This window comes from Elephantulus edwardii, unplaced genomic scaffold (genome assembly GCF_000299155.1).
Source record: "Elephantulus edwardii isolate Elephantulus edwardi_28Jun2011 unplaced genomic scaffold, EleEdw1.0 scaffold00183, whole genome shotgun sequence".
NCBI lineage: Eukaryota > Metazoa > Chordata > Mammalia > Macroscelidea > Macroscelididae > Elephantulus > Elephantulus edwardii.
In genome coordinates this window covers 5,202,381-5,226,610 of record NW_006399933.1, presented here as the reverse complement: position 1 = coordinate 5,226,610, position 24,230 = coordinate 5,202,381, and the positions used below count along the sequence as shown (strand labels likewise).

The following is a 24,230-nucleotide window of genomic DNA, read 5'->3' as shown; positions in this document are numbered from 1 at the left end:
GGCTAAAGCAACAGATAAATGGTAATTCATCATTGTATATATCAACATTAGTTAAAGTTCTATTCTGTAGCAATTTTGGTCAGATAATTTCCTTTATTGAAACTAGACCTTACCCATTTACATTGAAATAAAACTATTCTACATAAAAGTATAGCACATTATTATTCAGTATTTGAAATAATAACTTTAAAATATCTTCACTGAGTATAAAATTTTATACAAGAAAAATAGCATCAAAATTCTCTAAATATAATAGCTAGTCATATTTTCTCTTGATCTATTTAAGAAGTGAAAAAGTTTGGTTCAGGCAACTTTCCTAGTGACAAACAAAATAAAAACATCTTTACAAAACCTTCCCAAAAAACTAATCTACATTTAAAATTCACGTCATAAGTGGAAGCCCAAAATCTCTGTAAATGTATATGAAAATTAATAAAATATAATTAAAAAAAATTCACGTCATAAATATAGCAGGATATTCAAAACTATCAATCTTAAATTCTTATAATTTATAAATTTATTTATAATTCTGAGGAAATACTAAGCATTTTATCTGTGGAACTAATAGAGGATTCAACAACAACATCGCCATTTTCTTTTAAATTTTAATATAAAAATGAGATTATGGACAATTTTCTGCAGAATAAATATTCCTTGGAATTGATTTAATTGAAATGAAACATCTAATAAGATATTTCTTATTAGAGCTCTGGTGGCCTAGAAATAAGGAGCCAATAATTTGTGCTAATCATGGCTCCTTAGGCAAATCTGTTCCATTAAATTATTTTTATTATTGACTAACAAAATATTTAAATATGTGCATCTTAACAGGTCACTAACATTAAGTATGGCATAAGTTTGCATATACTTCTTTCTCTCAAAACTCAAGACCATTGCTGTTGAATAGAAACCAACTCATAACTGACATCTCAACAGATATTCAAAGGTTGTCAAGGAAGCTCCCACAGGAGGAGATCGTCCATCTTTCTACCTTGGGGCCACCAGTGGATCTGAATGTCCAGAGAGGCACCACCTTTGAGTTAAGCAGTACAATTCCCAACAGACTATGGTAAGTGTTCTTAATACGCTCTTTTAAACATAAACAATAACCTAAAGTTTCTTATGTAATTACAATAATGTAACAACATTTTATCAATGCTTACTTTCATGGAGATAAAATTTAGCCTATTTTGAATAATTATTAATTAAAAGGAGTGGGTGATATGTTATATAAAAACAAATTATATGTCAGGAAAATATGCATTAAGATTAGGATGAAATGGTCCACATATGGGATTTTTTTCCTTCAGGATTAACTCAAGTTCTGAAACCCATTATATGGAGTTTTACTCTTACATTTCATAACAATCTTCATAAGTCTGTCTGAGAAAACAAAGAAAAAAGTACTTCCAGAAAAGGTAAGCAGAGATATCACCAGATGAAAAGGGGTCCTATAAAATGCAGCCTGAACATAAAATAACACTACTGATTTGTCCATGTCTATAGCAATAATTAGCACTACTTTAAATCTTTAATTGTAGTAAAAAAAAAAAAGATGATTTGTAAGTTAAGGCAGATTGACAATAATGAGCATGTCTGAGATAGGAATAATGGTTTTACTAAATAGATGAATGATCATTAAACTCTCACATTTTCATATGTTGTAAACAATGGTCTTCCTAAGCTAATAGATGAAGTAACAATGCAAACTTATACTTAGCTTGTGTCATGATCTTAAAGATATCAGACTTATCATAGAGAATTAATCATTAATTTCACTGAACACTAATTACTGTAAACAAATTATATACATACCTTTGGCTGAAGATTTGGATGTAACAAAACATAACCATTAGGATCAATTGCAAAATAATAGCCATTGGGGCAAAGCTGAAATAATAATGATAATAAAAGCTTAGATATAGGTTCTTAAATCTCACAATGTAATCTACATTATGTTTTTTAAGTTCTTAATACATTATCTTATAGCATGATGAAGGATAGCATGGTTATAATTTACATTTATTTTAAGGATACTTTTGAATATTTGTTCTTTTATTAAAATAATTAGAATTTGAAAGGATTATTGGAGAGAACATGTGTGTCAGAGAGATTTAGACTGGCTCAAGAGAGATCAGGGTTCAGAGCTGTTGTGCATAGGGTCACTTTGATTCATAGTCGACTCTATGGCACATGACAAAAACAATTAAAGTGATCACATACAAGCTAAATTAGTACAAAGCTCTAAGATATATAAAGTACCAAATAGATAAATTGCAACTCACTGTAAAACGTGGTGTCAGTCTTTTAATATCTTCTAGAGACACATCAACGCCCATCACACCAAGAATCAGTTGGTTCTACAATAAGATGATAAATATGACATTATTTTATACAAAAGCTTTACATATTTCTACATAATAATTACATATATATTTTCTTCTTTTTGCTTGTATCAGATCCTATTCTAAACATATAAGTGGGGCAACCATACAGTCCTGGCTGCGAACTGTAATGTCCTCAGCTTATTCCTTACAGCTTTATCATCTTTATTGTTTCACATACATAAAAGTTCAAGGTGTCAAGCTAAAATACTAAAGAATAACAACATTTTTATACTTTTCTGATCATTTGTCCCTGAAAATGTTTTTAGCACAGTAAATCAAGGGTTATAACCCTTTAGCTTCTCTGTTTCTCTGTTGCTCTTTCTCTCTCTTTCTGTGTGTATGTGTATGTAAGTACAGTGTGAAGAATGATTTTGTGATATGTTATGATCAAGGAACCACAAAAACATCCAGCTTAAAGAATGGATATTAAAAATATTCTATGAAGAATATGGAATGAAAACACAACAAAATTGTGTTTGATACTTCTGGGAGTACCTGTGTATGTACAACTATCCTGAAAAGTACATAAGTGAATTGTAAATAATATATTAGAAATCTTAAAAATATGCCCTTGCTTTCCATTTAATTACATTTAAAAATTGTCCTGGCTGCCATTAACTAATTACATAACAATGTGCATTACATTAGTAGATGCAAGTCAAGGAGAGGATGTGGAAATTTGCTACCTTAATTTTTATGAGATATGAGATATTAATGGTGTCAAATTTAAAATCAGGAGTTTTAAAGTGAATTATGTTAATTTCAAAATAACCAATAGAAATGCATTTATAAAGAAAATGATAAAATCTAGCCAATAATTATTATAAAAACCACAAATTTTTGTGTAGGTGTAAGCAGAGCATGAGAACTATTCAGACAACTATGACCTTTGTTTGTGTGTAGTATTAAAAGTTTATGGTAAAAACAGATTTCTTAGCCACTGACTTTGTCTTTGCCATGTGGATGGGCAGAGGTATGCAAATAGGGTATGTTATCCCATCCACAAGGCGATTGGCTAGACTCACCATTAAACTCAGTAGATCCAACAGCAAAATTTGAGAATCTTACCACCATCAAAGAAGAAAGAGAATGCAATGCATCCATTGCTAGACCTATAGCAGCAATAGCAGCCAGCATAGAGAACCAAAGACCTTACATGAAATGGAGATGACTTTGGGAATGCTTTACCACAGCATCAGAGCTAAGAGCCTTTTGCCCAAGTTTGTTGAAAGACAAGGAAATAAGGGAGAAGACCTACAGTTGGCAAGACGAAGAGCCTAAAGCTACAAGATTGTAGGCTGAGGTGCCAAGTGAGCACGTTTCAGGAGCTATATTGACTTGAGTGATAGTATTCTTCAACTATTCTGAATTAGTCTTTTGACTTCCTTACTATAGCTTTTCTGTCCAGTCTGTGAGATAATCCAATGGGTTTTGGACCCAGTAATGCAGTAAGATTGCTTTGGGGATGAATACAAAGAGGTATGATAGTGGGAGGGACATATCTGACCTCATAGGAATTGTTTTTATGTGTTGTGGATGTTATTGATGAGAACAGTTATACTTTGTGGAGTTTGTAGAAGCCAAATATGGTCATTCATATATAGCCCTTATTCTTTTTATATCGTGAATTAATCTTATTCTAAGCAAAACTCTAAGATTAATGCAAACTATTACAAAGCCCATAGTGTAATAACTTATACAATCAATAAACACATATAAGAAGGAATAAGAGAATTGGTCCTTTATGAATCAACAATATTTAGAACTTATTATACTTAAAATGTTAGTAGAATTCAAAAGAGAAGTAACTAATATTTTAATGTTTTTTTCATTAAAATAAGAAGTTACACTATTTATAACAATGAACAAATAATGTTAAGTGCAAGAGACATCATTATAACATAAATGGAAAATAAATATACTCTCAAACAAAGAAATGTCAACAGAACTGTGTCATAGAAGTTTAAAACATAAAAAAAACCCAACAACCTCTCCAACTGTCTTAAATGCCTTTTGAATTAATGTAAAAAATAGGATGCAACTTTTTATTTAAAGTAAAATAAGAAATGGCATTTCAAAGGAACAAGATACATATTATTGTGTTGACAAGCAATAGAAACAAGAAATAGAAATAAAGACTTTCTCTGGAACTTATTAAGCATTTTTTGCTGAATCTTAAAAGTAAACATGATGAGAACTATTCCTTTAAATCAGTTCTTGATCATATAAAACTATTGTTTGAATGGAAGTTGGATTAGGAAAGGTTTAACAAACAATAAATGATGTAGACCTGACATAAACATCACCAGTTTTCCTTTTTTTCCCCATCTGAATTTTATGAATATCTAAGATTTATTTTGAAAATGTGCACACAGTATTACTGTCCACTTATCATATAATTATTTCCAGAGTCTGGATTTTTTTTCCAATTGAGTTTTAGTTAAAGACAAGAAAGTTACATCTTGGCTCACAGGGCAACAGGGAGCTTGACCTGCCATTTCTTTTTCCAGGTAGTTCTCACATAAGTAGCTGTTACCTTTCCTATCTGACCTTAGAAGACAACTATGCTGTGTATATTTCTCAAAGAAAAAGCTTAACTACATTGAATTTTAGTATCATAGTTTATAGTTTACTATTATTAATTTTAACAATGAACTTTTAACCTTTATGTTTCCCTTATTATCGCCAGTTACATTGAAAACCGGAAGAGTTCCAGTAATGACAAGTCCCAGTTCCTAAAAATAAATTGACAGAAAAAAAAAGCAAATTAAAGTTACAATATAAACATTTCCATACTGCATTCATGTTTGATTTTTTTATATTGCATCTTAATAACTATATTAAAAAGCTCCACAGAACCACAGGATTTTTAATCTAGTGACTCTGTTAAAAGTCTATTTTCCAAAAGACTGTTAATTAAAATGCCTTGAAGAGTCAATGTAAATGATATGTTCTGAAGCATACTATTTAAAATGATCCTATAAAAGATCTTGAAAATAAACAATTTAGAGAATCTATTTACAAAAGAAACAATAGTATCTAAGAATTCTGATAACTTTCCCTCTACCTGTTTTTTATTTGCTTTGTTTGTTGTTGGTGTTTTTTTTATACAGCAAATTTTACCTAATATTACAGAATTACGTAGAACAATGCTAAAATATTATTTTAAATAATTTCTTTACTTTCCCTATTGTAACTTCATTCTTAATTCTTTTATGCCCTAAGCCCACAGTTATATGCTAACTCACAAATGTGAAGCAAACAATATTATAAACAGAAGAAACATATTATTGATACTGCACTTTTAGAATACTTTATGGAGATACTGGTGCTGTAATCTATGGGTAGTTATGCTGCTAACCCAAACACTTTACATGCCAAAGTGTTCGAATCCACCAGTAGCTTCGAAGGAGGTGCTGTTGCTAACTACTGTCGAGTCTGAACATCCCATAGCTGACCCCCCAGTGGGTTTTCAGAGGCTGTAGGAGTATAATACCCATCTTTCTACCACAGGGTAGCTGGTGGATTTGAACCACACACATACCTTTGTGACTGCAGCACAGCTTCTTACCACTATTCATACCCTGTCATTTACAGCCTTGGAGACCTGAGAGTGGGTGGCTCTCAAATGGAACTATGTTGAAAGCACTGAGGGTTTTTTTGTTTTTAAATGTTTGCTCTTTAAGAGCAGCAATATTGCTTCTAAATCCAGTTGCTGCTATTCAATCACTTCTAACTCATACAGACCACATGTGTATCACAGTGTAACTGTGCTCTATAGAACCTTCAGTGGCTAACTTTTTTAGAAGTTAAGTCATTAGCCTTTCCTTCCAGTGCACATCTCAGTGGACTCAAGCCTCAAACCTTGCGCTTAGCACCAGACGCTTAAACATTTGAGCTACACAGGAGCCAATGGAGAGAAAATATCTAAATCATGTATGATTTAGAACCATACATTTGGCGAACCAAAAAGAATGGTAACTGAATTTGTTAGAAAAGGCAATCATAGAGAAGACTTCAGGCGAGCTAAAGTAATCAAATTGTGCCAAATAACTATAATTCATTTCTGTGGCTATGTGCATGACTGGATACGTATTGGCTCTTAATCTGGTTCTAAGCTAGAACATTCAACAGTGAAATCATTCTTCATTATTCATGCAAATAAAATTCACAATAAAAGAGGCCCACTTTAATGAAGCCAGAATCCAGAATCATTACGAAACTGGTATCCTGATGATATCTTGTGGTGAACTTTGTACCTAAGTTATAGTTTCTATGCACATTTTAAAAACCCAAACACTACAGCTGTAAAAGATAGTGTACTATACATGTAACTTCTTTCCTTACATACTTTATGGCATACAGTATTGTGATTTGTTCTAGAGTGATAATGTACACCAAAACCAGGATACTAACATATTGAATTTAAGATGCTTGTTAAATGATCTTATTTATAGTAAGTTTCCATTTCTCATATTGCTATGAAACACAATTTCACTCCATCTTTGCAAACTACACAAGCCACTGAAGAACAAAAAGAACTGACCCAAGTGTGCTATCCTCCAGAGCCCAACTAGATCTTCACTTTTGAGAAGCCAGGCTTTTAAGAAATATTCTAATTGCATCTCCCAATAAAGTGAAACCAACACTATATGTATAATTCCTCCAGAATTCTGCTTCATCTTGTTTTTCATTACTTCTGTTATTTCTAGAGGTGACCAAGAGCTTCAACACAGCCAGTTCTTCCTCAGTTTTATACTACATCCTCTCTGTGTAGAATATTTAACTTCTTTCTACTAATAATACTTAAACACTCTCTCTCTCTCTCTCACACACACACAGAGACACACACACACCCAGAAAACACCTCCTCAAACTCACTGCCATCAAGTGGGTTCTAACTAAAAGGCTGTCAATATTAACAGGAGATGATTGCTCATTTTTCTCCTTCAGAGAAGCTGGTGGATTTGAATCTCTAGAAACAACACAGACTCTTGGTTAGGAGCTGAAGTTGGACTTTACCAAGCAGACCCCCCTAACAAGATCAGCGAAAATGTTGTCATCTTTGAAACCACACCCCTTTTCCACAAATATCTAGCTTCTTTTCTAAAATTCTTTGTCTTTTTCTCATTGTTACACTTTGTTGGGGTTATTATTATCTCTTTTCCTCCTTGTTAATAAAACTGATTTTAGCAATAAGAATTTTGAGTTTGCTAGGTGTATAATTAACAAACTAAGTTGTGGTGGTATACTTCTCAAATCTGGGGGAAAAAATGTCTTCCAGTTGTTGAGGCTCATTTTCTCTTGTTTTAAATTGGTTACACTTTGTAGGATACCACATTGAAACCCACATTTCCTCCTCATGTCACTGGTGCTATCAGTAAGAATGTTGCCAGTGATGCAGACATACTGGTTAATGAACTTCTGGTCATAGGAAATAGGATAGGACATAATAATTGATTCTCCATGTCATACACTGTTCTCTGATGGTTTTGAAAGACTCCAACATTGTGACCATAGCTTTAGATGACCACGCGACCTTAAATAAATATGTGATGTCAAGAGGGAATACTAACAGTAATTTTAGCTCAAGTTTGAGGTAAGCAAGCTTCACCTTATCTTGCTTAGCATGCAAAGCTGCTGTTAATCGTTTCTATTTTTCTTTGGACTTCCTTTATGTGTTTATTTTACAAGACTCCAATGATAAGTAATTTTAAACGGATTACATCTTGCCCTTTGGGTTCAATATGTAGTTAGAAAACTAATATCAGTCTATAATTGATGTCCAAGTAGCAAAAAAGATTATTGTATCAGCATTTACATTTCATGACTTGAAAGTTTTAATATTTTTAATATATCATTAAAGTAATTAATAAAGTCCTTTCATTAATGTTAGGCATATTACAAAGATGAGATACAATACTATGCATAGCTTTAATACTATAAATGTAAAAGTATTAAACAAGGTTTTTCATTGGTACTCCCGGTATTTCTGTGTGCGTATGACTTGTGGATTGCAGGATCTTTTGCTGTTAACCCCATCAGTGATTATTAGTAAGATACTCTCCCAGTTAGGGTAACATAACCTGTGAGGAAAACGATCCCTACCATTTCCACTCTGCACTAGGAACCACTGTTTTACGATATGATGGAATATCTGTATTAAAATTATAATTGTATAATGGACATATTAATTTATTTTGATTATTTCATAAGGTTTTAATCACCTCAATGGGATGTTTCCAGAAATGTATTTGAGTCTTAATCTCCACCCAGGCAGTATATATAGAGAGAGACACTAGGTATGTGATGACTTCAGGGAAGAAAGAGGAATGTTTTTGAATATACTTTTGAGATTTAGTGTGTTTGGTCATCTTACAAAAGTTAAAAATCTTTCCATTAGTTAAAGTGTCCTTTAATACTTTCTTCAAAATTCTATTTCAAGTCTATTAACAGACTCTCATCTGTCAACACAACTTTCAACTTTAAGGGTGGCTTTTTCATTTTGCTTTGAAAATTCAGAAAATTACTAGAATGCTTTTAAACTCGAGATTCTAATGTGTGAAATCTAGATTAGAATTTGAGAAAACATTTTATGTTCATGGTTTTCTAACGCATGGAACTTTAGATCGTTGTATAAACTAGTTAAATTTTGGTAAAGAAAGTGATGATAAAAGAAATACTCTTCCTTCTCATTGTCTTCTAGTCACAGCGGATCCTCTATTTGGTTCTTGGGATCATAAATTGAATGGGGGCAGAATTCTCATTTTTCTCTTCTAGATCTGTTGTTGGAGTGGGACCAGCAGAAGGATGTGGCCTTTGTGTTAACACCACAACTCCCTAAAGATTACGGCACCAGAGTTCCCTACAAGCTCGAGTTAAGCTCAAACTCAACCTGATTGGTGTCAAGTTGGAACCATCTTCCAGCTGCCTCTCCTGTGAATTCTCAGAGATCATAAATTATTTGGAAGGGGACTTTTTCCCCCATTGCAACTTGTGGCTTTGAACAGCCAGAGAGGCCTTTGTGCTAGCAGACCAACTCCTGAGGGACTGTACTACCAGAGTTCCCTCATGCCATTGCTGCTTGGTTTTGTTGTTATGTGCCTTTGAGTTGAATATAATTTATAGTGACTCTGTGAAGATCAGATCTGGACCCTGTTCGAGCCTGTGTTATCCTTACACTCTGACATACTCGCACCTATTGCTGCAGTCATTGTCTTACCCCATCACGTTGGGGTTCTTCCTGTTTTTCACTGACACTCCACCTTCTCAACACAACTGCACGATCATACAGTTTGTTCTGTTTGCACAACAGCTTCTTGGTCTGGGTATATGTTTCACATGACAACACCTAAATGTTCTGAGCTTCCCATTCTTCTCTGTGTTAGGTCATAATTTGTCATGATCCACACAAATGCCTTTACATACCCAGTAAAGCACAAACATTCTTCTGGTGTTCTTTGCTTTCAACCAGGATCCAACTGACATTAGCAGTAATATTCCAGGTGCCACGGGCTCTTCTAAATCTAGCTTGAACTTCTGGCAGTTCTCTGTCTGTGTATTGTACTGGCCACTTTTGAATGATTTTCAGCAGTATTTTGCTAGCATGTGATATTAATGATACTGCTGAATAATTTCCACATTCTGTTAAATCATATTTCTTGGAAAAGAGAACAAATACGGATCTCTTCCAGTGATTGAGCCAGGCAGTTATGCTCCCCAATTTTCTGGCACAGACTGACTGGTAAGCACATCCAGGACTGCTGGTAAGTGCCATTAAGTACCGACGAGTCATAGCAACTCTATTTGAACCTTGAGAGATTTGAACCTTGCCTCACTGTGCTATGTACCATTGAGTCAGAACCAACTCATAGCCGACCCTTCAGTGAGTTTTTAGAGACTCTAAATTACATGGGAGGAAACTTTACAATTCTTTACCACTAGGCCACCAGAGTTCCCTAGAAAGGGTTAAATAGAGTTGGAAATGGAAAGACCACCAAAAATTATGCAGAAGTGAATTGTGTATCTAAATTATGACATTTGGTTTTGGTTGAATAACTCAACATCTTACCAATGCATCCAGATACACATTTGTCCACTGGACTTGCTTAGCTTTGTCTCCTGCTAAAACCATGGGCCTTCCCAGAACATCCAAATATTCCTACATAGAAAAACAAAACAAAACAGCACAGCCCAAATACTTGTGTTACAGGAACAAAATCACTATAAAGAAAAGGAAAATCTAGAGTTAAAAAAGAATGTGGGATTAAAATTAAGAGGGTATATAACCATTATTTTTTACATTGGCTACTCCATAAACGGTATGTCTCCATATTATGAATTGCCAAAATTTTACTTATCTCTTTATACAATGTATCTATCCCTGATGTGCTGGAGCAACAGTTACAACATTCTATTTCTGAAGTATAGCAATGATAAGTGAAATATGCCTTTTGAATTGTTTTTTGTTAATCTAAACTATTTGAAGTGCTCTGATTTACTGGTAGAATTGCACAAATTTAAAATACTAAAGCATCTGCATGTTTGCTTTCACATCACAAACTTTTTGGCTGGAATTCAAACTATATTTAACCATATCAAAAAGAAATTAAATAGAGTGCCAAATCCTGACATCAGACTGCTTCAATGAAACATTCAAATGTACTCATTACTAAGTTCCACAGATGCTATGCTATGTATGTTAACTTTTGACATAGTCTATTCTGTTGATCACCACCTATGTGACAAAATCAGTAATTACTGTAAGTGGTAATTTATAAATATCTAAAATCAGACATTACTTAGCTTAATTATCGAACAGCATGTTTTCAAACAAATGGTAATAGACAGTACATCACCTAGTTGCAGCTGCATTTTTATAAGGAAAGTAGATCTACAGAGCAGCTCAGGTGACACAGCATTTACGTGTTGGGCTGCTGGACAAAAGGTCAGCGGTTCAGGACTAACTCAGTGACAGTGAGTTCGCCTTTTTATCTTATGTAAGCGCTACACAGCAGCTGTTATGTGTCCATGGAGTCAGACTTGACTCACAGATGACCTTCTAGTGGGCTTTAACTGACAGTCAATAGCATGAGGGTTGATTAACCATCTATCTCCAGAGTGACTGGTAATCCAACCCATGCGCCTTATGGTCGCAAGACATTTCTTCACCATTAGGGCACAAAACTTCCCTGAGTATTAAATAGGTCCTTACATAATTATTGTTTATCTATAATCTTCACACAATTTAAGATTCTTAAATGATCGGCAATAGATGCAAAGTCAGATTGATTGCATGAAATAGGATTGTTGGTAAATTTCATTAAGTTTATTTTCTTTATTGCTTTAATCATCCAATAATAATACAAATGAAATGTCTATTTTTGAGTTTGATTGTTTACCTGAGTTTTGGATTTCTAAAAACAATTGAAACCTCAATGAGCAAACAGTCAATATATTATAATGATGGGCATATATTTTAACACAAATTCAGCATCCGGGATCTTTCTTCATTTTCACCAGTAGTTTACATTATGAATATATTTCAAAATTTAATGTAGAAAAACCATTGTATTAAAATAGAAAGATATTTTAAATAATTGTACCTGAGTATTGATTCTTATCGCTCCAATGGAAGGAATTTCATAATAATAACCTGAAATATATTTAAATGTTATATTAATTATTATTAAAATGAGAAAATAATTTTGTCTTTGTAAGATATATATTTTAATATATGAGACAAATATTCAATGATCAATTTGAAGAAACTGGAAACTGGTTAACTAATATATGTTGTTTTTGTTGTTGATTGTCTTCAAGTTGAGCACGACTCAAGTGAGTCTATGAACAAAAGGCCTGAAGCCTTTCTATAACTATTGACATTTATCAAAGTTCATTGAGTTTCTGGAGACATCTTGTTTAGGAAGTGGATGCCACTCCTGTATGTATGTGTGTGTATAAAACACTATTACACACACACATACACACATAGACATAATAAAAGGTTTTATGACAATTCTGCTATATTTATTACAGTAGTATAAAAGAAATGTAATTTTACTACAAAGCAGTTGGGAAATGATAATCATTAAAAAGACATATAATTGGATAAATTAATAAATATGTAAAATTAGAAAATATGACAGTTTTTATATTTATATAAAATATATACCTCAGAACACATTCATATTGCTTTTATTACAATGTGACCATATTTTATGTTTCAAATAATATCCTATTTTTCTTAAAAAATACAAAAGCAATATGAGTTTACTGGACAAAATTTTAATTATTTAAGAAATTGATATTAAGCTATAGTTGTTTCCATTCCAAAGAAAGGTGTCTCAACAGAGTGTGGAAATCATTGAACAATATCATTGATATTACATGTAAGCAAGATTCTGTGGAAGATTATCCAAAAACGACTGAAACAGCACATCAATAGAGAATTGTCAGAAATGAAGGCCGGCTTTAGAAGGGGTCATGATTCTAGGGATATTGTAGCTAATGCTACATGGATCTTGACTGAAAGCAGGGAGTGCCAGAGGAATGTCTATCTATGTTTCATTGATTATGCAAAGGTGTTTGACTTTGGATCATAACAAACTGTGGCTAACTTTGAGAAGAATGGGAATCCCAGAATACTTGATTGTTCTAATGCAAAACCTATATTTGCACCAGAAGGCAGTCGTCAGAACAGAGCAAAGAAACCTGCATGATTCCAATTTGGGAAGGGTGTATTTCAGGGATGTGTACTATCTCCCTAATTTCTTAACCTATATGCAGAACATATTACCCCGGGGGCTGGGCTGTATGAGGAGAAGTGTGGCATCAGGATTGGTAGAAGACTCATCAACAATCTGCATTATGCAGATGACACAACCCTGCTTGCTGAAACTGAGTAGGATCTGAAGCACTTGCTGCAGAAGGTCAAGTACTGCAGCCTCCAATATGGATTGAGGCTCAAAATCAAGAAGACAAAGATTCCCACCACTAGGCCAATGGCAGCATCAGGATGGATGGTGAAGAGATTGAGATTATTCACAGTTTTTGTTTGCTTAGCTACACAGTCAATATGCTTGGCATCAGCATCCAGGAAATTAAAAGACGTATTGCAATGGGAAAGTCTGATGTTAGGGACTTCTCCAAAGTACTGAAGAGCAATGTTGTCACTCTAGAGATTAAAGTTCACCTGATATAGGCCATGGTCTTTGCAATCACTTGCTATACTTCAGAGAGTTGGACAATGACTAGGGAGGATAGGAGGAAAATTGATGCCTTTTAGCTGTGGTGTTGGAGAAGAGTATTGAGTGTTACATGGACTGCTAAGAAAATGAACAGGTTCATTCTAGACAGAGTTAAACCAGGCTTCTTCTTGGAGGCAAAGATTCCTAAGCTTTGTCTGACATACTTTGGATACGTTGCAAGCAGGGACCAATCCTTGGAGAAGGACATCATGCTTGGGAGCGTGGAGGGAAACCGCAGCAGAGGAAGACCTTCTGTGAGGTGGATTGATTCAGTGACTATGGTAGTCAGGGTAGGTGTGTTGGAGACAGTTAGATTGGCACAGGATAGAGCAGGATTTAGGGTTGTTGTACATAGGGTTGCTATGAGTCACAGGCGACTTGATGGCACATAACAACAACAACAATACTTTAAGCACTCAGTGGAAAACGTACATATGTGTCACATTTTTAGTCTAAATTTTAGAAAATGCTCATATTATTTCTTGTTTCTAATATTTCAAGTAAAATTATATTTGATAATAGAAGCCTCACTAAGTACTGTCTTTTAAAATGCACAATATTATGCTTAGATTTTATGTTTTATGTATCATCGCTATCACAGTCTATTGCATATATATATTCTTTCTCTTTATAAAATATATACACAACTATGTTTTTTATTTTTCTATAAATTAGCTGTAATTTAAGTAATTTAAGTTACTTTTCAGTGATACTATGTAGAACTATTTAGAGCTATCAGAATATTTTTGTTCTAATTAGATATTGTCAAGAAAACATATCTGTTACCTTTATTTTGACAAGCCATCCACTGAATAGGCACTCTGTCATAGTTATGCTGACCAACTGAAAATGTAAATACACGTACCTAGATGAATTAAAAAAAAAAGTTAGCTTGAATACAATTTATCTGAGTGGCAAAACACGTTACTTGTAGTTAGGTGCCAATGAGTTGGGTCTTGTAGTAATTCCATGCACTGCGGACTGAATTATCCAGGCTTTCTGCCCAATTACTACTGTTACCTAAGCCTATTTTTGCAGCCACTGTGTCAATAAATCTCAATAAATGTCATATTCCATTTCCCTGATGCTATTTGTTAACAAATAAACATTAGCTAACATTTTTTAAAAATTACATTATTCAGCTCATCACTATGATAATAAAAATTGAACCTAGTAAAGGCTCAGGATAGAAATCCCTTTGCTAATTGAAGTATAGGAAGCCTCTAGTCTCTAAATTAACAAGTGAATGCCTTATGTTCTATTCTAACCCTTAAGGAGGACTAGCACTAAGAATTCATTAACAAAAAAATGAGATCTTTGCATCTGATTGAACTTCATATGCTGAATTAGAACATGAGTGCTTCTACTTTGTAATAGAAGAAACAAATGTTAGAACTTAAAGTAGTAACAATAGAACAGTAAATTAAAAGGAGATGCTTTTTAAATGTAGGTAACTTATGCATTTACTAAAATAGATATTAAATGATCATCTTATTTTTCAATTAAATTTATCTTATACTACTTTGTACATTCATAATATTTTAATTTAGTTTAATAAGTAAAAATTCAAGTGATTCTATAAACTAATATAAATGTAAGAGAAAGAACAATTTAAATTATCATTTAACAATGATTTTTTTAAAACATAGTCTAGTTAAACTAGTGCTCATAGTTTAAAATTTGAGCTTTTCTACAGATAAACATGCAGAATATCATTTTTCCGTGATTTCAAATTCTGGTTTATAACATTATTGAAACATAAACTCTGCTAAGAGGTTTTCTCTAATTCATGTTGATTGACTCTTTAAATTGATGATTTTTTAATTGCTTTGTCTGTTTTACCTTTTGCACATGATTCCAGAGAATAAATCTCAAAAGAGATTTCACATCTGTTCTCTGTTCTTCCACTAGTCTTGACCACACAGATCACATCATAACAATCTGTGCCCCCAAATGGAGCCCTGGGAAGGTTCTTGTCTCATTGAAAGGAAACTCTTTGTAAGTTACCCTTAAGTTGCCCAGGATTGCTTCAGCGCTTTATGTAAAAAAGCCATTTGGTGGGACACTTTTATGTCAATCACTGCAAATGATAAGGTTAAATGCTGGTACTAAATTAACAATAGAAGTTGGTGACTCTTCTCCACAACTGGTTGGTCAATCTCTCTCTCTCTCTCTTCTCTCTTCTCTCTCTCTCTTCCCCCCAGGTATTCCCTTCAAAACAGCAATAGTTTCCTTTTTTTTTTGTCAATTTGGCTCTTGTTGAGGGCTGGCTATAGAGCCCAATGTAATGTTAGAGCTTACATAGCTGAACTTACTGCAAAATGGAAATATTTTTATAAGCAAGTTGGCCACCCTACCTGATAATTCAATTTAAATGTAAAACCTTAAACAATTGTCACGTGAATTCAGAGAAGAAACTCCAGATGCTCCGAAAGCACGCAGGGGGATCTCTTCTATAATAAACATTTGAAAATAAGTCTACAGTTTTCGAACTAAAGTACTGCTTTGTCCAGTTATCCCTGCTACTGCTACAACTCTCTAATAAAACATTTCTTTCTATGAAACATTCTCAATAAAAAGTACTGTGTGAGTTATCATATCAGTGTTTTTGGATGGTAAACATTTCTAATAGCATAGAGATTACACTTAGCAACACACTATATAATTATTTTGACTGATGTTATTCATCAAATAGTCCAAATAAACACTTGGCTCAGCCAAAAACATACCAGTCAAAACAGTTTGTTGCTTTATTTGTTTTTACTACAAAAGTTTCACCTAACTCCATATAGTCACCTATCTGGGGCCCTTGGAGGATATAAAAATCAAGGCTTTGTGTCAAAGTGTACAGTCTGTCACATTTAATTATAATTGTATAAAAATTTTAAGCCCACTACATGGTCTCCCCCCACCATCCCGTTCGTGTTTCTTACAGGTTTTTGGATATTTGAACATAGCCTGTATTGACTAACTGAATCATTGCCATATTAAGAATGTAGAATGTTTTCCCTTCACTGTTTATTTGTATAAATGGAGACATATTTAAAGATACTATTTGCATTTTTTTTCAAATGGTAACTGAAATTTTAAGAATTCCAAATAATCTAAAAGATAATTTATAATTATAATATTTATACAATATTTCTAACATATGTTTATGTATGGAGCAATGTATCTTCTATTCCTTGGAGAAGGACATGTTACTGGGAAGGGTGGAGGGTCAGCAGAGGAGAGAAAGACCCTTAACCAGGTAGACTGACACGGTGACTGCTGCAATGGGCTCTTGTGTGTCAGGAAGTAGGAGGATGGCCCAGGACAGAACAGAGTTCGGATCTTTTGTTCATAGCATTGCTATGAGTCGTACTCAACTCACCAGCACCTAACAACAATACATATAATATTTTTCACTTGAAAGAATTATACTTTTGTATGTAAATTTGAAACCCTAGTGGCAGAGCACGTTAAATGTTGGGTTTGTTAACTGAAAGTCAGTGGTTTAAACCCACCTCCTACTCTGTGGAAGAGTGATGAGGCAGCAGGCTAAAATACAGAGAAGCTCACGAGCTCTTTCACTGCCACCGAGTCAGAACCAACTTATAGCTGACTCTCCACAGGGCTTCCTAGCCTGCCTGTAAACCACAAGGAAGGAGACAGTATGCTTCCCTTTAAGAATCACTAAATACATTCACCAAAGTACATGCCACCGAAGTATAGCCTTTGGGTAATCAGCGCAATTCCTATGAACTTGCCTTCCAAGTTCTCTCAAAAATACGTGGTCTTGGAAAACTTATCTGGGGCTGTTGTATCCTGCTATGATCCAGAAATCACTTGGTGGTAGGTGAGTAGGCACAGAAATTATAGTTTTCCATAATTATGACAGGGAAATCAGTTAACTGAAGAAAAGTATAATAGCAGTCCCACACCTCTTTCACTTCCTAAGTACCAATGAAAAAGAAATATAAAATTACTTTAATATGGGGCCACATACATACTATTTGATGTGCCTCCAAATATTTTGGCTACTCGTGTAATAATAATTTTAATTATTGATTTAATAAATATTTGAATCACTTTTTTATAGGGAATGTGCCTAATGAATTGGTGGGATTAAAAAGATTCTTTGTACAGAGTAACTTTCCACTAGGCCTCATTCCTTCTGTTTTATACTGTATTACTGCCACCCTGTGGTATAGTTAAAGAACTAACTCTAAAACTCCATTTGCCCCAGAAATGAGTTTCTTGGAGGATTCAAACTTCCCAACATGCTTGATATTTTTTTCTTGTTCTAGATGTAGCCTTGTTAAACTATTATTTTAAGAAAAACAACAAAAATAAAGTGATTCTTTGAAATGTTCACACTTTTACAATTACATCTTGGCTGTTGTGGAAACAATCCATAGCTGACTCTGCAGCAGGTTATCAGAAAGCAGTTGATCACATGGGAGGAGACTGCCCATCTTGCTCATCCTTCTCCCATGGAGCAGCTGATGGCCTCGAACCAAGTGCCTTCGTGATTGCAGTGTAGCTTCTTGCCATTAGGCCACCAAAGCTTCCTATTGCATCCTTAAATCCGTGTATTTTAAGAACTGTTCTATTCTTACTAGTATATTGGCAAGGTCCTGCATAAAAATAGAATGGCACATGGAAGAACTAAACAAACCTTAATATGTATAGGCCAAAAAGTTAATTTTTTTCCCCTAAAGGTTCAATTAGTTAAGGAAAAAACTTATTTTAATCTATGTATCAAAGGCACGTATATAAGAAAATTTCCCTCATCTGTACACATTTTTTACTGTTACAATCCCAAATTCAGGTTCATGTAGCAAATGAATATGGGATACTTTCTCTTCTGGGTGAAATATCTTGGAACATTCACACAATGGTCTTTAACTAATTTATTATTTTAATTAGGCTCATTTTTAAATGTTAGCTTCCAAGAAGTCATCATTATAAGGTCCTATCTGAGAGAAAGAAATGACATTTACACAATTTTTGTCATAATGTGGAAATCTGAGTCTTAAGAATAATATGGAACCTGGTATTGAATACAATTTGAATTGGCTTAAGAGTTTCAATATTTTACACCACCCAACTCTTAGCATGGACTGCCATGATGGACACATAAATGGAGATAAATATTCACTTAATAATTTAATATATAAGAAAATGAGTGACCAAATGAATAATCCATACTTCAAACCAGAGAGCTCTAAGACAAGTTGTTGGAGTCATTGGATACATGAATCAATTATAAGGGAAGTTGCAATGTGCTTAATCCACATGTTCATTACTGCTCAGTCACTTCTGACTCACAGTGACCTTCCAACCATTCCTGAGGCTGCAAAACTTTAAGAAAGGAGACTGCTCATCTTTCTCCTGAGAATCAGCAGGTGGGTTTGAATCTCTGACTTTTTGGGGGGGAACCTGATATGTTACATACTCCTTATGCTGCCAGGCCTCCTTGCATTACACTTATATATATGAGTACATTCTTAATCTATTCATTTTGTATTGTACGGACAATCTTTCTCAACAGAGTTAAACATACTGTTCAAACCAAAGTTAATATAATTATCTCATTTTGGTACTACTGTAGAGAATTAAAGAAAATATTTTTACCATCCTTTTTTATGTATAAATATATAAACATATCAAACAAAAACTGATCACCTTGGACCAAATCTAGTAAAATTAAACAAATAAAAACAATTTCACTTTATCTTCAGTTGTTTCACAGAAATGTTTTAAAATGATAGCTCTGAATAAGATGTAACTATTTTAATTATTCTGAGATAATATGTCAAGTCTGGCCTATTTGATCACAGAAAACCTTTTAATTTGGTGACTTAACGTATGCCAAAATTTGTGTCTTAAAATATACCACTGGCTTATGAATTTACCCTGTAGTTCTTGACTTCTGCTAATCTGGCTTTTGTTTATTTGTTTGTATTTAGGCAGCTTAAAATGCTTGTATTAATTAAGAACTTTCCAAAGTCACAGGTCAGTCTATTTTTTTCTTTTCTTAAAAAAAAAATTCCTAGTTTCCCAGCAAAATCCAGTTACTGGAAACTGTCACTTCAACAATTATCAGTTACTCAGAGTTCAAGTTTAATTTACAACAGGCAAATTTCCAAGGAATAATGGAAATGAGACTTAAGAAAGGAAGCCAATAAAATGAAAATAAAAACTTCAGCTATCGAAACACATTAGAAAAAATGATGCTAGAGATGGATTTATTCATTTACACTGTACTGAAATGTTTGGCTTTAAGCCTATAAAAATATTAAGTAGTATTGAATAGGAGAAAATTTGCCCTGGTTTCCATAGTTCACAAACACAGCAGAATTGAGAGAATCTTGACAACCTTGTCTCTAGTTCCGCAGTATGAAGGAATTTTTTTAAAGTCCAAATTCACCTTTCATTCTAAATTCATTTTGTAAAGCTCAGTGATATTAAAGGTATGTGCAGTCTGCAAAGTTTTGACAACTCAGTTTTATCCATCTTGGCTTGTTACGGCTCTGAGGCACACATCCCACTGGAGTTAATACTTGCTATCAGACAAGAGACAGCTCCTGGATAAGAAAGTGATGGTTGGCCTAGCCACGGGGTTGCCTGGGGCAAGGGAGAAACAAGAGTGGCAAACATGCTTCAATTCTAGTTGATGAGGTTATGAAATCTGGGCTGTGGACCATTAAGTCTTTCACTCTGCTACTTGCTAACTGTAGTTTTCAGGATTTATTTACTTTCTCTCTCTGGCTTTCACTAATTTGTTCACATTTTTCTAATTTTATCTTTTTTACTTATAAAAATTCTAGAAATAGCACATCATCATATGGTTAGCTCTAAGTGAAATATATAAATAAAACACTTATATGGAAAAGTATAAATTCAGTAGATACTAGTTAAACAATGACTACAAGGAGGGTGATGACTATGATGTTGTATTCTATGGACAAATATCTATAGTTAATGAAGTTATTTCCATGAGAGGATCATTAGTCTTTAATGTTTAAAATAGAACCCAAAATAACACCCTCTGATGAGCAATATTTGGCTTTTTATACATATGGAAATAATTTTTAAAGAAAAGAGGTAAATATTATATAAATGTAACTGTGTCTAATGGATGAGATTGATACATATGAGACTTTCCAGAGTCTGTAAGACAAGAAGTTAAAGCAAAGTCTGTTGAATCTGTTACAGTGCAGAGTCCCTTGGGAGTTGTACCCTACCCCAAGGGCCATGTGCTCTGGTAGTTCAAATCCACCAGTGACTCCATGGGAGGAAGATGCGTCATCTTTTGTTATAACAAATAACAGTTATAACCGTCTTAGAAACCACATGGACGTTAAACTAACACAAACATAGTGGGCATGGTAGGTTTGTTCTTTAACTATGGAAAACAAAATCAGAGTGATAGACTCATGCAGGTTTTGCATAGATGATCTTAAAGAATCAAGCCAGTATTTCTGTTCACAGTTATCTATGGGTATATATCATAGATGCACCGCTGTGGAGTATACTAATACTATTAATTGAATGAGAAACAACTCATTCTCACATTGTTGTTGTTTTATCATCAGGTCAGAACTGACCCATAGTTGACCCTCCGCTGGGATTTCAGAGACAGTTAATCACATGGGAGGAGATTGTCCATCCTTCTCCCACTTACATTATCAGATTATAAAAGAGTATCTGAGGCTCCTTTTCTTGCTACATATATTCATAGGACTTGATACAGGAAGAATAATCCACGGGCACAGAGAATTTCCAAGCAATGCCTACCTTTGCTAAAACGTATTCATTGAGAAGACAGAAAATAAACTGTGCAGTGATTTATATCAGAAGTCCTTCTTTGGTAATGCCAAACACTTCAGTGACACTAAAAAAAAAAGCTCATGAAAACGAGATGCTGACCTAGCTTAGGTACAGAGAAAGGTGACATCAATGCAATAATTTGTGATATAAACGTAAGTCCTACCTGAGGACATTCACATCTGAAATAATTAAGATTATACAGGCAAAAAGTGGGACACATGCATACATTTTACTTTACACTCCAATTATCAAAAAGAAACTATTTTTAAAATTCTCTATTTTAAATTTTTTTTATGTTGGTGTGCATTCAAGACTTGTGTACACTGTGATTCACGTTAGCCTTCACTCACATTGTTTGATACAATCATTTCTATTCTTTGTGTTTTGGAAAATGAATCATCACTGAACTATGTCCACTATTATCCTGTCTTTATAGATTCCCACCAAATCTTTCCCATTTCCTTTACCCCCTCCCTCCACCCAACAAATAGTGTGACAATGTGGTTTCCCCCCACTCATCCTTGCCCCTCATCTCCCAACTCTTCCATTGTTGGACCCCCATACACATTTTAACAGTTATCCTTCTATTTTTACAATAATGATCTTTTTGTTATTGTTATATGCCATCACATTGTCTGCAACTCATAGTGACCCTATGTACAATAGCTCTGAAGTCTGTGCTGGTCTCATTGACTCTGACACACCTAATTCCACTGTTCCAGTTATCATGTCAATCCATCCCATCCGAGGTCTTTCTCTCCTCCTCTGTTCCTCCACCTTTCTGAGCAATGTTCTTCTCTAAGGATTGGTCCCTCCTGGCCATGTGCCCAAAGCAAGTGAGACAGAGGTTCAAAATCCTTGCCTCCAAAGAAAAACTTGGTTTAATCCTCTCCAAGACAGATCTATTTGTTCTCCTGGCTGTCCATGTTCGATACTCTTCTCCAGCACCACAACTCAAAGGCATCAATTCTTCTTTTCTCAGCCTTAGTCATCCTCAGTCATTGTCCAGTTCTTTGATGAACAGCATGGAATTGTGAAAACCGTGGCCTGGATCAGGTGCACCTTGGTCTCTAGACTGATATCATTGTTCCTCAGCATCTGGGAGAGGTCCCTGACCACAGACTTCTCCAATACAATTTGACTTTTGATTTCCTGACTGTTGATGCCAAGAGTGTTGATTGTGAAGCCAAGCAAGCTGAAATTGTTAACAACCTTAATCTCTTCTCCATTCATCATGAAGTAGTATTTGTCCTTATATGACTGTGTTAGTTCACTCAGCATTTTCAAAATCATTGCCCCTAAGAGCTGTTTGTGAATGGCCTATGTTTCCTATCCCTTTGATGGTGTTTGGATGTTTGGGCAATTTCCATGTTCTTGAGATTGTAAATAACTCTACTTTGAACACTGATGTGCAAATCTCCATTCATGTAATTTCTAATTTCCTTTCAGTATATTCCCAGTAGTGGAATAACACGGAACTTCTATGTTCATTTTTTTGAGGAAATGCTAAGGCTTACAGAAGGGATGGTCAATTTACAACCCGCCAAAAGTGTATGGAAGTTCCTATCGCTCCACAACCTCTCCAATATTTATTGCTTTCTGTCCCATTAAACTTTGCCATTGCTACTGGGGTGAGATAGTATCTCATTGTGGTTTTTATATGTATCTGAATGCTAGTGATTTTGAGCATTTCTTCATGTGTCTGTTGGCCACCTGAATGTCTTCCTCTGGGAAAAGTTTTTCCAAGTCTTTTGCCCATCTTATAATCAGATTTTTTCTTGTAGATGCACTGTAGTGTAAACTCTTTTTTTAAATTTAATTTTATTAATTTTAATGAAACTTTACAGAGATTTGGGATTTTCATTCGTTCATTGTTGCACGTTTTTCTTTACCCCCCTCATCCCAGTTCACTCTTCTCTTTGAAAAGCAAAAGATAAACTTCTTCGTTGGTATACAATCTTCCTGACCCCGACCCTGCCCCCCGACCCCTGCTCCAAATGCACTCCACTATGCAACCTTAATTCTGGATTCCTGTAATAATCATAATATGCTATCATATATAATTTTTAAGCGTTCTCTAAGTGTTGTCTGAGATGGTATTGTCAAATGTATTTTCCCAGTCAGTAGTTTTTTCTCCCCCACTGTATTGGAAAAGTTCCTGATGTGCACAGGGATTTAATCTGTAGAAGGTCCCATTAATGCATTTTCTCCAATCCTTGTTGTGAATTTCTGACTGTACTTATCATCCTTTTTATACCATAGGCTAGGCCATCAGAGCTTGGTTCCACTTTGTCTCTCATGATCTTTGTGATTTTAGGCTTTACTCCTAGGCCTCTGCTCCACCTTGGATTGGTTTTTGTGTATGGTATGAGAGGTGGATCCTGTTTCATCTTTCTGCAGATAGCAGTCGAGTTTTGCCAGTACCATTTGTTGAAGAGGTTGGGTTTTTTCCCCATTTGGTAGTTTTTATTTCCTGGTGGAGTATCAGTTAAACATAGATAAGTGGATTAATTTCTGAGTTCTCTATTCGGTTCCATGGGCCTATGTGTCTATCATTGGACCAGCCCCATACTGTTTTGGTTATTACAGCCATGTAACAACAAATTGTGGCTAACTCCAAGAAGAATGTCAACCCCAGAATATTTAGTTGTGCTAATGCAAAACCTATATTTGGACCAGGAGGCAGTTATCAGAAGAGAGCAAGGAAACAATGCATGGTTCAAAATCAGGAAATGTGTACACAGGGGATGTACTCTATGAGGAGGATGTGGCATCA

General features: G+C 34.4%; 1 protein-coding gene across 1 annotated transcript in view; it reads right to left on the bottom strand.

Moving 5' to 3' along the window:
* Positions 1 to 24,230, bottom strand: part of CACNA2D1 (calcium channel, voltage-dependent, alpha 2/delta subunit 1) — a 584,478-nt gene that overhangs the window by 56,895 nt on the left and 503,353 nt on the right. Inside the window, exons 13-18 of the mRNA XM_006896147.1 lie at positions 14,423 to 14,501; positions 11,993 to 12,042; positions 10,459 to 10,548; positions 5,051 to 5,122; positions 2,286 to 2,360; positions 1,816 to 1,890 (exon numbers count right to left, since the gene is read on the bottom strand). Of these exons, the coding sequence (XP_006896209.1) occupies positions 1,816 to 1,890; positions 2,286 to 2,360; positions 5,051 to 5,122; positions 10,459 to 10,548; positions 11,993 to 12,042; positions 14,423 to 14,501 (441 nt within the window). The remainder of the gene's footprint in view (positions 1 to 1,815; positions 1,891 to 2,285; positions 2,361 to 5,050; positions 5,123 to 10,458; positions 10,549 to 11,992; positions 12,043 to 14,422; positions 14,502 to 24,230) is intronic.